The 15303-nt window shown below is 51.6% G+C and overlaps 2 protein-coding genes across 7 annotated transcripts in view; one reads left to right on the top strand and one right to left on the bottom strand.

The window, feature by feature from the left end:
* Nucleotides 1–13171, top strand: part of B3GAT1 (beta-1,3-glucuronyltransferase 1) — an 82479-nt gene extending 69308 nt beyond the window's left edge. For all 4 annotated transcript variants that reach the window (XR_010147102.1, XR_010147101.1, XR_010147103.1 and 1 more), the window contains one exon: nucleotides 3008–13171. The gene's annotated coding sequence lies outside the window, so the exon portion shown is untranslated. The remainder of the gene's footprint in view (nucleotides 1–3007) is intronic.
* The window catches only part of GLB1L2 (galactosidase beta 1 like 2), a 48640-nt gene that overhangs the window by 32954 nt on the left and 383 nt on the right, over nucleotides 1–15303 (bottom strand). For 2 of the 3 annotated variants that reach the window (XM_009424539.5, XM_009424538.5), the window contains exons 2-4: nucleotides 4317–4514; nucleotides 2816–2884; nucleotides 2140–2235 (exon numbers count right to left, since the gene is read on the bottom strand). In XM_009424539.5, coding sequence (XP_009422814.4) covers nucleotides 2140–2235; nucleotides 2816–2884; nucleotides 4317–4514 — 363 coding nt within the window. Of the gene's footprint in view, nucleotides 1–139; nucleotides 2032–2139; nucleotides 2236–2815; nucleotides 2885–4316; nucleotides 4515–15303 lie in introns of those variants that run through there. The other variant, XM_063784621.1, reaches the window with a different exon arrangement.

The following is a 15303-nucleotide window of genomic DNA, read 5'->3' as shown; positions in this document are numbered from 1 at the left end:
GTGGGTTTGCTGTGAGCAGGCTGTTGATGCGTGAGAAGGGAGAGGCCCCCCAGTGCTCCAGAATGACCTGTGCCCTCCTCCACCCCACAGCCCAGAAGTGGGGAGACAATGCAAACCGATTCTGGGGCGAGCACCCACCCGCACTCCTGCAGCTTCCCTCCCCAGGGACACAGCCTGGTGGAAGTTCATTTCCAGCTCCACAGCTACAGGGCCTGGCTGCCAGCAGTGAGAAAAGCTTTTCACAGGACTCCAGGCCTAGTTTTCAACAACTTGCTCTATGATCCCATTTCAAAAAGTGAAGTCAAAAGGGTTAGGAATCACTGAGGCTGTGGAAGGAGGAGACACAACCTTCTAGTGTCACCCCAAAAAACAAGCCTGACAGAGACTGCGAGGGGCTGAGCAGGAGGCAGTCCCCATCCTTGCCAACGTGGCTAACGCTTTGGCATCAGTGGCGTGGGCTGTGCAGAGCTCAGCCCAGAGCAGCAGGTGAGCAAGAGTTGAATTCTCCCTCCACCCTGTTGCTATGATCCCAAACTCCCCAGAGGAACACAGCAGCATGGATTGGTTCCAAAGCTGGAGTCAGGGCTCTTCCTTCTCACTTCAGGTTCTGAGAAGACACTTATATTTTCTAACAAAAGGCTCTGAGGCTCCTCTTGCCCTGGTCTGGAAGTCCTAAACAGGGTCAGGAAATTATCCCATTTCTGTGGGTCAAACAAGGGGTGAGGAGAGAGCAGTTTCCTCCAGACCGACACCCCCACATTCTAACCCCACCCGACAGGTTAGCCTTCTCACTCCCGCTCGGACGCCCCCTCCGCAGGTGTGCCCACATGCCTCTCTCATGCAAGGCCAGGTGCCACATGGGCGGGGTGAGAACGGGGACTCTGAGTGCCACAGCTCCCCACTGCTTCTAAGTTAAGACTGTTAAACCCTTCGTCCTCCTGTGCCCAGCCCCGGCTGAGCCGAGGAAATCGCTGACGGTGGCACACAGCTTTCTAATCCTCAGGGACAGGAGAGGCTGCCCTGGCTGTGTTCGTGACAAGGGTGAGCTTACCAGGCTGGATGGATCAGTGCCTGAGAAGTGGCCCTGGGTAGTGGAGACAGAAGCTATGCCCCCAAGGGAAGGGCGGGTCATGCTGGAAACCAGGAGGAAAACAAGCCCAGGGCTCCCCGGGGACCAGGGGAGGGGAGAGGGCTTGGGGACAAGGATCAGCCTCTTCCCTGAGGCAGTCTGGGTCTAACCACCTGGTACAATGGGAGGCTGAGAAAGGTTATGCCAGTTAACAAGAAAATCTTAAAGGCCACAATGTTGAGGATGAGGAATGAATGAAGTCCCAGCTAATTCCTGTCCAGATTTCCACTCCAACCACAGAACACCAACCTCAGCCAAGACTAGCACTGGGAAGATGACACACGTGGGCCGAGATAGGAAGACAAAACCATAACAAGAATTTGTTTCTCTTATACTTTATCAAAATACTTGGACTTTTCAAAATATGCTTGGTAACATTCCTAAGAAAGAGATAGGGAAGGCCGGGCACGGTGGCTCATGCCTGTAATCCCAGCACTTTGAGAGGCCGAGGTAGGCAGATCACAAGGTCAGGAGTTCCAGACCAGCCTGGCCAACATGGTGAAACCCTGTCTTTACTAAAAATACAAAAATTAGCTGGGCTTGGTGGCACACACCTGTAACCCTAGCTACTCGGGAGGCTGAGGCAGGAGAATCGCTTGAACCCGGGAGGCGGAGGTTGCAGTGAGCCAAGATCACGCCACTGCACTCCAGCCTGAGTGCCAGAGCAAGACTCTGTCTCAAAAAAAAAAGAAACAGACAGGGAAGATCTGACTTTTCCCATACTGCAGACACGCAGGTGAATGACCTGCCAGGGCTCACAGCTCCACAGCAGAGTCCTGAAGCATGAGATGCCAGGAGGGCCAGCCCTGCTGCTGCCTGTCACACAAGCAGCCCATGCATGGCTACGTGAGGGCACTCACTGCAGCATCACTGAAAGCGATCCCCTCTGGGTGCTGCTTTTCCTGAAAAGGAAATTCAGTACAGAATGGGAACTGGAACACAGAAACAAAACCAGACCTTTCTGTGAGCTTTTTGCCACAGCACACAGGACCCTTCACAACCCCGCTTACCTGGGCAAGCCCCCGAGGTCCATCTCACTGCAGATGTAGGGGCCTGGACGCAGAATCACCCACAGCCCGATCTCTGCGGCCATCAGGACGAAGGCCCTAGGGAGGTCCACATCAACAGCCTCTCCCACGACGGCCCAAGATGAGGCCGGGTGGGGGCCACACACATCACAGGGTGGAGGAGCTGCCTGGTGGGGCGAAGGGATGGCTCGGCCCCACCCCCAAAGCGTGGGGACTCCCACACCAGGTCGGTGGCCTGAGCTGCTCCCAGCCTCAGAGCCTCTGCACAGCCCCATCGGGGGCCTGAGGAGGAAGGGTGACAGCCAGGGCACAGGGGCCTTAACAGTGAACCTGACCCAATAGCCTTGCTAGCCTAGAGGGGCCACCCTGCCCCAGCCCAGGCGGCCAGATCCCATGCAGAGTTGGGCGGCTCCCAGGGTCTTCTGCCCCTCTGGGCTGCAGTGGAGAGGTGGGGCCCAGAGGCTGCAGGCCCAGTCCCTCTGGGTGACAGGTCATGGTTGGGGAGCGTCTGGGTCCTGGGTGCAGGGCCTCTCACAGTCCTGGAACAGGACTCCAGACCCAGGTCCCTCCCTGGTTCTCTTTGGTTGCTAATCCACCCCAAGTAACCACCTCTGTGCCCTGCCCCTGGCCAGTTCACAGAAGCAGCAACACCACATACTCCAGGTCCAGGTTCCCAGAGAAGTCAAATTTGCTTCTTTCTGGCTCATGCAGGTTCCACGGAACATAGCTGCAACGGAAATGATAATTATAGGCTAGAGCGTGTCATTCATTCCACTTCACCTCTCACATTACCTTCTTTAGCCCAAAAATCCGATATGATGGCTAAAGATATGTTTCTTCATGATTTTAGGACTGGAACCAAGAACTAAGTGAACTGATCTAGGGACCAGAATCGAGGGCAAGCCCTCTTCCCTCTGCATCAACAAGATTTGGATGAAGCATAAGACCGGCTGAGTAAAAGGTCAGGCGCTCTGACCCCAGTTAGCTTACCGTGCCCACGCCCCATTGGAGAAGAAAATGTAACTTTATCAAAAAAACAGCTACAAGGAGTAAGGGGAAAGCTCGGTGATCATCCTATATTTACTGAAGCCCCGGAATTCCAAAACGGGCAACAGAATGAAGCTTCCAACTCGAAAGACAGGACAAGGGATGGAGCAGGCTCATGGACAGGCTCAACTCGAGAGGCGGAAGGGACGACTCATGGATGACACAGTGATGGCAGCTGCTCTTCTCCCGGCCCCACCCCATCGCTGGCTTTCGCAGAGCCTCTGCCCACTACAAAGAATATTCTCAGGTGAAGGAGGAGAGCCTGCCTGGCTTCCAACCCAGACACACGAGCTCTGCCTTTCAGCAAGTGTCGTCGGTGCTGCTTCTGCGGGTCAGAGTGCTGAGCCTGCAGCGCTCCCACAACCTTCAGGAGTCCTTTCGGGGACGTTGTCAAGGCTCGGCACGTTTCTGTAACTCTTTAAGGAACTGTCTTCAAAATCAGTTCATAAACCACCCATGAAAAGCCATCTCCTTGATTTGTAATCACATATTTTTGCCTAAACATGGAATAATCCAGCCTGATCACCCCCTTTATTTCATAGACTTAGAGTCAAGTATCAGTTGGCAATCTGGGGGGAAACCCATGAAAAGATCCAGGTTATTCACAACTGAGCACACTTTATAAATGATTTGCAAATTCGACAGTTTACTGCGTGCCTACCATGTGCCAATCATCACAGCAGAGGCTGGGATGGCACCCACAGCATTCTAGGACCGCTGCTCAAGAGCAGTGCTGAAAACTGGGGCCAGAGAGCCTCTCAGGCAGCTCTCCTGAAGAAGTCTCCGTTCACTGGCTGTATAAACTGCAAGTGGGAAGACTGCTTGTAACACAAAAAGATTCGCTAGCACTGAATCACCTCCTCAATCTGCACTCACCGCCTTCCCTATACTCTTTTGTGCGACATTGCTACTTCGGTTCCTCTAGACCTCACATCCATTTCATGTCCCTTCGCACCCATGAGTCAGGAGCTCTGTGGTGGGGAGGAGGAGGGAGACCCTGGCTCTCGCCCTGGGCAGAGGACCTGGGCCGGTTCCTCGTATATTTTTTCGCATGCAGACACCAGGCGCCCTGCTTAGGAACCAGGCTCCGGGGGCACAGGGGCAGCACCTACGTGGTGAGGGTGTTCAAGCCACAGGCCTTCATCTTCAGCAGGCGGTCCCTCCAGTACTCCCTGGGCACACGGAAATAGTGGATGGAGCCCCCGAAGATCCAGAAGGTGGAACCCTCCAGCACGAAGTTCCAGCCCTTGGCCTGCAGCCCCAGCTGTCGATGGCGGAGCCGCAGAGGGACCAGGGTGCTCCAGTCCAGCCTGGAAAGACAAAGACATTCTGGAGCCTGGAGGCTCCGGGCCGCAGGGGCCAGGGTGCAGAGAGATGAGCTTCCTCGCCCCTTCGCAGGTCCTCGGCATTTCTCTCTCGAGAGGGCCTGCGTCCCGGTGGCTGGGAAATCTCCCCCCTCCGCCTCAGCCCAACCTGGGAAGGGGTCTTTCTTCAGCACGGGGCCCCGCGGCAGGGGAAGGGCAAGCCGCGGCTGCAGCCAGCAGCAAGACAAGCACAGCACGCGGCATGAAGGCCGGCGGGCTGAAAGGAGAGACGGCAGCCGTCACGCCACGGGAGAGGCTGCTGCTGGGGCCGGGCCGGGGCGGGCGCTGCACGGGCTTCACCATGGCCACCTCCGCGGCCACGCGGCTACACGCGACAGCGGCAGCGACTTCACACGGTACCTCCGAGCCCCGGCACGGTCGCAGCCGCCCGACTGGAGGAGCAGAGACCTGGAAAGAGGGTCCGCGTTAGCGGCGTCCACCCATCCACCCGATTCCAGGTCTTCATTATTTTCTGAAGATCGCGCACCCCCCAAGAGGCGACCCAGCTAGAGCAGAGTCCCCCACGGGAAGGCCGTGGAAGGCTTCGGTCCGCGAGAAAGCTCCTCTCGGCATCCCTCGGGGTCGGCCCCAGGGAGCCCCTCAGCCGGGTCCCAGTGACTCGGTGCTGCCGGGTGGGTCTCCTTCCCACCCTGTCTCCCGAAAGCCGTGCGAGAAGCTGGGGAGACCCACATTTCAAGTCAGGAAGGTCAGGAAAGCTGGAGGCATGAAACAAGGGCGTGGCTGAGTCTGGGGCAGGGGCCGGTGCTGGGTGGCTGAGTCTGGGGCAGGGGCCGGTGCTGGGTGGCTGAGTCTGGGGCAGGGGCCGGTGCTGGGTGGCTGAGTCTGGGGCAGGGGCCGGTGCTGGGTGGCTGAGTCTGGGGCAGGGGCCGGTGCTGGGTGGCTGAGTCTGGGGCAGGGGCCGGTGCTGGGTGGCTGAGTCTGGGGCAGGGGCCGGTGCTGGGTGGCTGAGTCTGGGGCAGGGGCCGGTGCTGGGTGGCTGAGTCTGGGGCAGGGGCCGGTGCTGGGTGGCTGAGTCTGGGGCAGGGGCCGGTGCTGGGTGGCTGAGTCTGGGGCAGGGGCCGGTGTGGGCTGTACCTTCGTCCCCACCGGCGCTCGCTCCTGCCCTGACACTAGCAGGCGGTGGCCAGCCGGGCCCCACTGCACAAGACGCCCCTCAGCTGAGTGTCACAGAGGGACGGAGCAAGCGAGAGGGCCCAGATGGCCAGAGACGGGGAGGGGGCAGGGTGCCCACAGGACAGAAGACAGCTCGGACATCGCCAGCCTCTTGGGAATTTTGTCTGGGGCCACTCTCAGGCAAAGAAATTTGCTTTTTTACCTACTCCTACCTACTTCTCACAGCCCCAGGGCCTTAGAACTCACACCGAAGCTCCAGGACTACGGTTCTGCTGTGTTACAGATGAAAGGGTCATCTCATCTTGGGCAACCTGGGAATCTGTTCACCACATTTTTCTTTCTCTAAAGAGAAAACTTCCATGTTCTAGTAAATGGCTTGCAAATGACATTTTAGGACACAGTTCTTCCAAAGGACTGTATGAGAGAGTGACAGCAAAAACGCTAGCCGGAATAGGAAGATCCGGATGTGAATCCTGGCCCCCAGCTTGGTAGAACTGTCGCCTTGGGTTAGTGACACCAGTTCTGTGGGCAGGAGCTTCTTCCTCTATAAAACGGGGCTAATGCCTGTCCCAACTGCTCAGAAAGGCTGCTGTGAGGGTCCCGGAGAAACGCAACACTCTCTGCTGTGAGTCGAAGGGTCTTATCTCTATCTGAAATCAATTTATTGTAGCATGTGTTTGCGTATTAGAGAGCTATGGGAACCTATTCACCACACTTTTTTCTCCAAAGAGAAAGCTTTAGAGAGAATAGCCACGAGTGGGTTTTATGTCCCTAATGTGGAATAATCCCAACTTCTCCATTCTCCCCATGGTGGTAGATAGCTTATGTGCTAGACTTTGTGCCAAGCCATCTTATGACAATTTCTAAAATTTGACAGTGAAAGATTCTGTACACTGAGATCCTATTAGACCGACACAGCCTGTAGGCCAGAGGTGGGCCAACTTGGGCCCCGGGTCAAATCCAGCCTGCCATCTGTCTGTGCAGCCTGCAAACTGAGGATAGCTTTCACATTTTTAAGTGGTTGGAAAAAAATCAAAAGCATAATATTTTGGGACACATAAAAAATTATATGAACTTCAGTGTTCATAAATCATTGTATTGGCACACAGCCACGCCATCTACGAATGGCTTTTTGCAGTTGAGTACTTGCGATAGACTGCGTGGCCTGCAAAGCTGAAAATATGTGCGATCCGCCCTCTCCCAGAAACTCTGCTGGCCCACATCCTTGCAGATGAAGCCCTGGAGTGCTAAGACAAGGCCTCAGCCCCTCTGGGCCACCGTCCAGGCCTTCCTTTGGTGCCCCCTGCTCTGCTCACCAGGCGCTTTGCTTTGGCTACAGGCTCCCAACTGCTCAGGCCACACCTGCTCCAAAGCACACACCCTTCCACCTGCTCAGCCCTCCCTGCCTCAGGTACTCACCAGACTCACCTGCGTGCCGCAACACAGGTTCTCCCCCTGCTTCCCTCAGAGGCACATGCTGGGCTCACCCCAGGCCAGAATGAGGAAGAACTGGATGGACAGATTATTTTCTTAAAAACAGGGGCATTTTGACAACCTGGTGGTGAAAATACACACACACATGCACATGCGCACACACACACAAAATATCACTGTTTTTAAAGACAGTGACAATACAACGTAGCAATCATTCCACCAGCTACCAAACCTTATTCTCCAGCCAGAACTTCAAAAGCACAATCTCCAATTCTTATTAAAGCACACATTACTTATCCTAACGTCTATTTATGGGTGCGAGAGCCTCCACTCCCCACCCTGCTAAATGTGGAGGTGTAGGCAGGGTTGGAGAAGCCTCTCTGACCGACATTCCAACACAGTCCCTGCTAGTAACCAACACCTTTAACCTCTCCCCTTGATTAGCTGATGACTAAGGATCAGGAAACCTCCCTCTAGGCTGACTTCTCCAGGTGTGTTCTATAGACAGCCACACCTCTGAACTCCCTCAGGGTCAAAGCCGCCTGACTCAAAGTGCAGACACCTGGGAAGAGGCATCCCAATTCAACAACTTCTATCCACCAACCAGATTTCCAGGTCTTCATCCGCAGCTTGTCAGAAATGCATAAACCTTAAGCCTTACTTGAGACCTACTGAATCAAAATCTGCATTCTAACCAATCCCAAGGTTACAGCTCGAGAAGCCCAATCTGCGTCTTCTCCTTGGACACTACGTAGACTCCCTCCCTGGATAGAGCTTGTCTTTGCTAGTGTCTTTATAACACACCATTTTCTATATTTTTAGAATCAAATGTTCTTCTCAGTGCATATCAAGAGGAATGAAATAAACAACGAGAATAAAAAACAATCTAGCTGTTATCCAATTCCAAATTCTGGTGAATTCAACTGTTTCTTCATGGGAATTTTCTGGTAGGTTACTAGAGAAGTTGTCAATACCTTATTAAAAGAGATGGATTCACCAAGAAAATGAGGATGATACGTGTTGGGTTTCTCCAAGGAATTCACTGCTAGTAAATGAGACCATGCGAGTTAGAGCTTCATAACAATGAAGCATCATGTAAATGGTTATTAACACTGATAATGATCATTAATACTAATAATCATAAGATGGAGAGTAACCCATAATTTCCTGAGTAACTCAGTAATAATAAAATAAAGGAAATATCAACAGTGTGGTTAGAGTTGGTTGGTTTAAAGGTCAGCAAGACTTTACTCCTAAATTAGGCTTGATACCAAGCAGCTAACCAAATCCTAAGGAAGCCCAGCGTGTTTCTGTCACTTTTCTTGGGGAGCAGTTCATCCATGATGGATCTTTATTTGATGAAACCAGGAACACCTGCCTTCTTTTGAACTGGAGCTTATGTTAACATTTTCTCCTAGAATTTCTGTTGCCTGTGTATCTTGGCTTCATTTATCCAAAGCGATTTTTCCGCCTTAGAAGGGTCTGGACAGCAGACCCTGAATTCAGTGCTCAGTGCCCAGGTCTGCTCTGCTCAGAGTCAGGCTCTGCTCCTCCACCTGGACGGAGAGGGTGGCCGTGGTCATGGTCCAAGGTGAGGTTCCTGGAGGAAGGCAGGCACATCAGGACTTCTGATGGGGCCGCACACAACCTAACAAGACCTCTACAGCCCATCCTCACCAATTCGCTTTGGCAAGTGGAAAAGGGGCATGCACTATTCGTGCCGAAGGCTGTGCAAGCTGCAGACACAAAAATTGGTTGCAATGGAAACCTGAAGCAGAGGACACAGGTACCAAGTTCTGCTGTGCCCCGTGGTGAGGAAGCAGGGGGAGGTGGAGCCCTCTGGAGTAATTTTTCCTTGACTGGTGAGGTGGGTCCTGAGAATGAAGGGTACAGGGCAGGCCCCAGCAGGCAGGAGATTCCAGGTGTAGTAAAAAGTGCTCCCGGATGTGAGTGGATGGAAAAGGGCAGATGAGCAGGTGGCAAGGTCACCACCTCTTTCTGGGAATGGGACTGGCTGTCAAGTTTCAGAGGGGATCTTGCAGGGCGGCTGGGTGGGAGGTGAGCCAGATCCTGTCACCACCAGAAAGGATCTCCTTGAGTGAAGTGTGCCAGGCTTGAAATGCATCCTGCCATGCCAGCAGGCATCCCTGCATCACCCGTCAATCCTGCAAACACTCATCAGGAACCGGGGTCATGGTATGGCTGGGAGGCCTCACTGGGGTCACAGTCATCTCTTTCTGGTCTGCCATGCAGAGTATGACCAGACACAGATAGGCCAGGATCCATGCAACTGGGCACAGCAGAACATCCGGAGCGCCGTGAACATCCGGAGTACGATGACCGCCGGTGGAGACCAGGCAGCACTCACGCAGTCCGAGGCTGGCCACCAGCGTATGCAAGCTGGTATCTGAGTCAGAAACTGCAATCATTGTCCTTTGATTCCCAGAACATAAGTCCTTGCCGGCCCCAAAGGCTGGTTATTTTGATGCTATAACATAACGTGTTCACATACTTGTTCATCTGAGACAATAGCTTACAAATTCAATTTTTAGGTGCACTGTGGCCCTATTAGGGCCTCCCTAAACAGAGGTTCAAATGAATCCAAATCCAGGGCATCCCATGAAGATCCTGACCAAGAAAACACTCACCTCCACCCTCCTCCACGTGGCCATGCCAGAGGCCACCATGTGATGGCAAGTGTGTTCAGCTGCCCACAAAGACATCAGATACATGGGAATTCCTCACTTGGATGTGTCTTCAGTGCAGACTTCCTCACTCTCAGGATTCTGGTTCGGTTCTAGGCTCCCATGAGGCTCAACTTCCTTGGACATCCTGCTGCCCTAAACTGTCTGTTTGGGGATATTTTGGTCCCAGCAGCCTTCAGCCATGTTCTCTCCACCCTCAGCAAAAGAATTTGAGGGCCTGAAGAAGGAACTATTCACTCTTTGGCCCAGATGGTGCCCTTAATGCCTCTACTCCAAAATATTGCCCCTTGGACCAATCCCCGGGCTCCAAGAACTTCAGCCTCAGGGAAATGGAAGTCGGTCCCTGTTTTGGGCCCAGCTTTCTATATGTGCTCCTTTGTCTGGGCCCAAGGTGCTGGACTCCTGTTTGCTGGCAGAGGCATTAAATACGCCCAAGGGCTTGGGCCTACCATTCCCAAGGCAAGTATATGCATCTTGCAGAGATGTGAGGTCCCCAGCAAGAGGTCCACAGCACTCCTGCCATCCTAGCTCCTCTGCTTTTTCCTCTGAAAAGCCTCCCAGGTAAGGCAGGAACCCTGGCCTCACATCCAGGCTCTGACCCGGAAGCAATATTGGTGGTTCAGAGAGCAGTTATTTCCTAAAGACTGTAGGAAGTGAGTACATGAAGAAGAGTTTACTAGACCAAAACCTTGAGATCCAATAGTAAAGTAACAAAAACCCCTCACTCTAATCAACCATATAACAACAATAACAACAACAAAAAGTATTCTAACATTCTGTGACTCTGTACTTTTGCAGTACTTTGGGACCACTGACAGCATCATAAACAAGAAAAGGACTGTGTCTCACCCAGAGAGAAAGCTCTGTTAGATAACACAAGGCCTCTACTCTTGATAACAAGCCCCTGATCTTCGAGATGCTTGTAGACTCTAAATGAAATGATATCACAAATACGGAAAAACATAATTATGTTAATTTTTTTTTAATCCACCACATAGGACTTATCTATGAAGATATACAAGAGATGCACTGGCTCTTACAAGACTCAAGAATCGACTTGGCCCTATCGAGTTCAGCTCAGAATCTCCTTTACATTGATCCAACAGAAATAAAATGTACTATTTGGAAATGTCTATCAAGATTTAAAATGAATCTATCCTACGGTCAGCAATTCTACTTATAGAACTACATCCAACAGATATCTGCAGCAGCTTTGTTTACAGTAGATAAAAGATTGCAAACAATCGATGTCCATCAATAGAAGACTGTTTAAATAAATTATGTGTCTAATGGACAAGTGGGATAATATGTGTAGCTATCTTCTTGTATATGCATAGAATATTTCTGAAAGAAGCCATTATCAGTAATAACAGCTGATACGAATAGGGGATAGGGAAGTGTGCCTAGGGGCCAGGAGTGGGAGTTTCTTTTCACCTTATTCCCCTTCACACTCTGAATACTTACCATGTTCATTAATTGCCTACTCACAAAACAACTTCTTAAGGGAAAAAAATACAATCTGTGCTTGAAAGGAACAAGCCCACTGACTGTTTTGCTGAGTGTCAAAGAACAGAAGCTGTGAGTATCAACAAGGAGTCTCTAACAGGCAGACACGAGTCAAGAAATATCTACCTCATTAGCAGGAGCCTCTAAAAACACCTGCTGCCTTTCTATCCCAGGAGACATCCACACATGAGAACTCTTTTTCAATACGGTCTTTAATATCCAGAGCAATAGATTTAAGCAAAAGCTAAAACTGAGTGAAGAGGAAGCAGCAAATATCCCAACATTGACACCAAAAAACCCTGCCCCTGCTGTGTGATGGTGGAGAGGGAGGGAGGGAGGACGTGCCTAGACCCCAGAGTCCTTTTCAGGTCCAAATGTTCTCAAACCTTTCTCCGCAAGCTACAGCATCTCCTGAATTCTTCCCAGAAGAGCGTCTGACATGACCTCGTGGAACTCTGCACCACTTCATCAAGGACTACATGTTTTTATTTCACTTGCCACTTCCTTACCTTAAGGTGGGAAGAACCCTTTGGTCAACTTTCTGCTATTTCTGCAGCCCAGGCTCTTTGTCCCCAATCTTCTTGGTAGCCCAGTCCCTCCCTTGAATCACACCTATACCAATACTATGGCTGCTCCAAGACAACTCTGGTCTCCTTCTGCTGGTGGCTAGCATGGTCCTGTAAGAATCCCAGAGCCAACTCGATCTTCCTAGCACAGGGTGATTCAGACATCCCTCAACATCTGTATCCAACAGGTGATCACCTGCTGAAAGAGACACTTCCCTGATGCTGAAAACTTTACTACTACAAGATGAAAGGAACACTGTTCAAAGAGTTTGAACATTCCATGAAATATGACTCAGGCCTCAAGCAGAGAAGAGTCCTAGAATAGGCAAGGCCCATAAAATCAATTACCTCCCAGAAGCTCCAGAGGAGAGGCATGATTTGGCCACACACCCTTGGAAGACAAGACTGGCCATGATTCACATCAAAAAAAAAGTGACCTGCATTGCTAAGTTAGCCACCTTGTTCAGGAGAAAGAGTTTGATACATCTCCTCCTTTTCCTTTCTATAGGAAGAATTTGGGGTCTGGAATAAAGAAAACAGCAGGGCAGGGCAGTGTGTGAGACGGACCTCAGAGAAGAAATGAACTTACCTCTTAGGAGCATGATGCTGGCTGCCCACCTGAAGGCTTTCCCCTCTCCCAACTTTCCCAGCTAAAATTTCAGGTATGAGAGATGCAGCGTTGCCTGTATTTTTGCTCGGTGATTCATTTATATTAAGGAAAAAATCATGAATGAGAACCATGCCTTTAGATAATATCAAGCAGGCATTCTTGTGTTCATGGAGTGGGAATAGGAAGAGAATGAAAGGCAACTGGCTCAAAGGCACGGTTCGCACTGATACATGCATCACAGACCTCAAAATAATACTCTGAGTGAAAGAAGCCAGACCAAAAAGGAGAACATGCTTTAAGATTACAATTCTATAAAACACTAGAAAATGCAAACCAATATATTGTGTCGGAAAGCAACAGATCAGTGGTTGCTTGGGGCTGGGGAGCAGGGAGGAGTAGGAGGGAGGGATGACAGAGAGGTACATGGAAACTTTGGGGGCTGGTGGCTGTTTTCACAATCTTAACTGTGGTGATAGATTCACAGCTGGATTTAGATATATGTCAAAGCTTATCAAATTGTACATGTTAACTATGTGCAGTTTGTTGCATGACAAACTCCAATAAAGGTAATTTTTAAGAAAGACCACTGTTTACGCTTAAAAAAAGAAAAATAAAAATTCTAAGACTGAAATCCTCCCCAAAAGTCAACCTGGTCATCCTAGTCTTTTGATATGATGTAACCCACCAGCTATGACTGACCGTGAACCAGCCCAAGGAAAAGTTGATGAAAAAAAAGAAAAGCTATAGCCAAACATCCCCCAGCCCATGCCAGCCACTGTCCAAATACCTGCCTTCTGCTACAGGAAAGGGGCTGCTCCTGACAGCTCGGCTCCACAAAGAGTGAACTTGGTGGCCAGTTTCCACGTGACCTATATTCCACTGGCCACCTCAACACTGCCCAGTAACAGCTGGGAGAGGCCCCACCTCCCACTCAGTTAATGACCCAGTCAGAGCTGGGGCAAGACAGGAAGAGGGAAAGACAAAGAGGATGTTCCCCTCCTGCCTCCAGAGATATTACAGCAACTCATACTCACTGGTGTCCAGCCCAAGTCAGACAGGAGGAACTGGCAGAATGTACCCATGAGGGTGAAAAAATCAAAAAGATGCCAAAAAGACACGTATTCCACAGGATCTGAAGAGACGGCCCTGAACTTGGTTCAGAGCTCCTTGAGCTTCTGTTCTACCTGCTAGAAGGATGGAGAGGCAAGAAAAACATCCTTCCCAGGCATGTCAAACTGTTTTCACAGAATTTGGTTGCAGCTCTTTATTCTCTGTTGCCATTCCACCTGCTCCAATGGCCCAAGACTGACTCCTAGTGCGGTCACCCCACCTAGGTGGGGACACAGTTACCTCACCTCAAAGAAGCTCAGGCGTCTTCCCAGCTAGGTCAGCTCCCTGCCACCTCACCTCTGTCCCACCAAACAATAGCAAACCCTCAGCCTCCTTCGCATACCTTTTCCTGGGGACTTTTTGGGTGTGCCACTCAGCCCATCTCAAGCCCACAGTGCTGCCCCAAATAGTGACCTGCCTGGGTCCCCTGCACGGACTCCTATATCCCTGATCAACAACAGGCCTGCAGCTGCTAGCCTTTCTCTTGGCAGCTTGTGCGCCTTGCTACCCTGCTGTATGCAGGAGGATCTGCTGCCGCTGCTCTGAGTAATTCTTCTGGGGTTTGCGTAAGCCTTGCACAGGGAGGAAAGCTGAGCATCCCACAGGAGCCAGGGCCAATCTTCAGAGAGGAATGGCTTAGAGATCTTAGGCAGGACAGAAAACATCTTGGGAACAACCGGGGAAGTTAAATGCCTGAAGTTTTCTGGGCCCCAGAATGAGAAGAAAATCCGTCCTTCTCCCAAACAATATCATGACGTCCCCACTATCTCAGAAACAAGAATCCAGTCTTGACAAGGTGTAAACATAGAGTTTGTCAGTGTGTTCTTCTGGCCACAAAGGACTTCCAGATATTTATCTCCATCAAAAACTTCCCTGTCTCCCAGGGGAAGTGCAGAGAAACTAAGAACTTAGCTTCTCTAAGTAAAAAAGAAGCAAATGACAAAGCCGAGCGGCGTAGGGCCTGCCACCAGTTCCAACCGTTCAGTTCATTCGATACTGCCGGTCGGCTTCCCACTGGAGGTTTTGAATATGGAAAGTGCTGACCTGAAAGATAGGGTCAGGGCTGTAGAATCCTTAAAATAAGCACAGTTTAGAAAGATGCTGGGCTAGGGCACCCAGAAAACTTTTTCACAGGCTGTGGGTAAATTACAGTATCACTGAAGCCACTCCTTTGCCATAAACAACATTTGGAAAAGGGGGAGAGGAAAGGGTGAGCTGGTAACAGGTGAATGGTGGGAAAGCGGAGAGGGACGACCTATCAGTCCTACTGTGCAAATAAATCATGGCCCGGAATCTTGGAGGCCCACGGACATTGTTCTTACGACCCTGCCAGGCGAGCTGGCTAGACCATACCTGCCAGGCTGAAGCGCGGGCCTCTGCGGAATAAGGCGCCTCCCAGAGGCTCGGGAGGAAAAGGGGGCCCTGGGGGAAGAGCAGAGGGAGCTCTCCGCGGAGCAGTGGGGACGGGGCCGCGATGGGGTGCGTCTGAGAGGGCTCTGACGGCTGGAGGGCTGCGGGCGTCCACGAGGGGCAGAGCCCGGCATCACAGGCGCCGCGGGGTGGGCGGCTCGGGGCACAGACGCCGGCTCCCGAGGGCACGCCGGGTGTCGCCCAGAGGCCTGGATCGCGAGGCAGGAGTAGAGTGCCTGGAGCCGCAGGGGAACTCGGGG

This window comes from Pan troglodytes, chromosome 9, assembly GCF_028858775.2.
Source record: "Pan troglodytes isolate AG18354 chromosome 9, NHGRI_mPanTro3-v2.0_pri, whole genome shotgun sequence".
NCBI lineage: Eukaryota > Metazoa > Chordata > Mammalia > Primates > Hominidae > Pan > Pan troglodytes.
The sequence above is the reverse complement of the archived record's forward strand: the minus strand, read 5'-3'. Positions and strand labels throughout refer to the sequence as shown.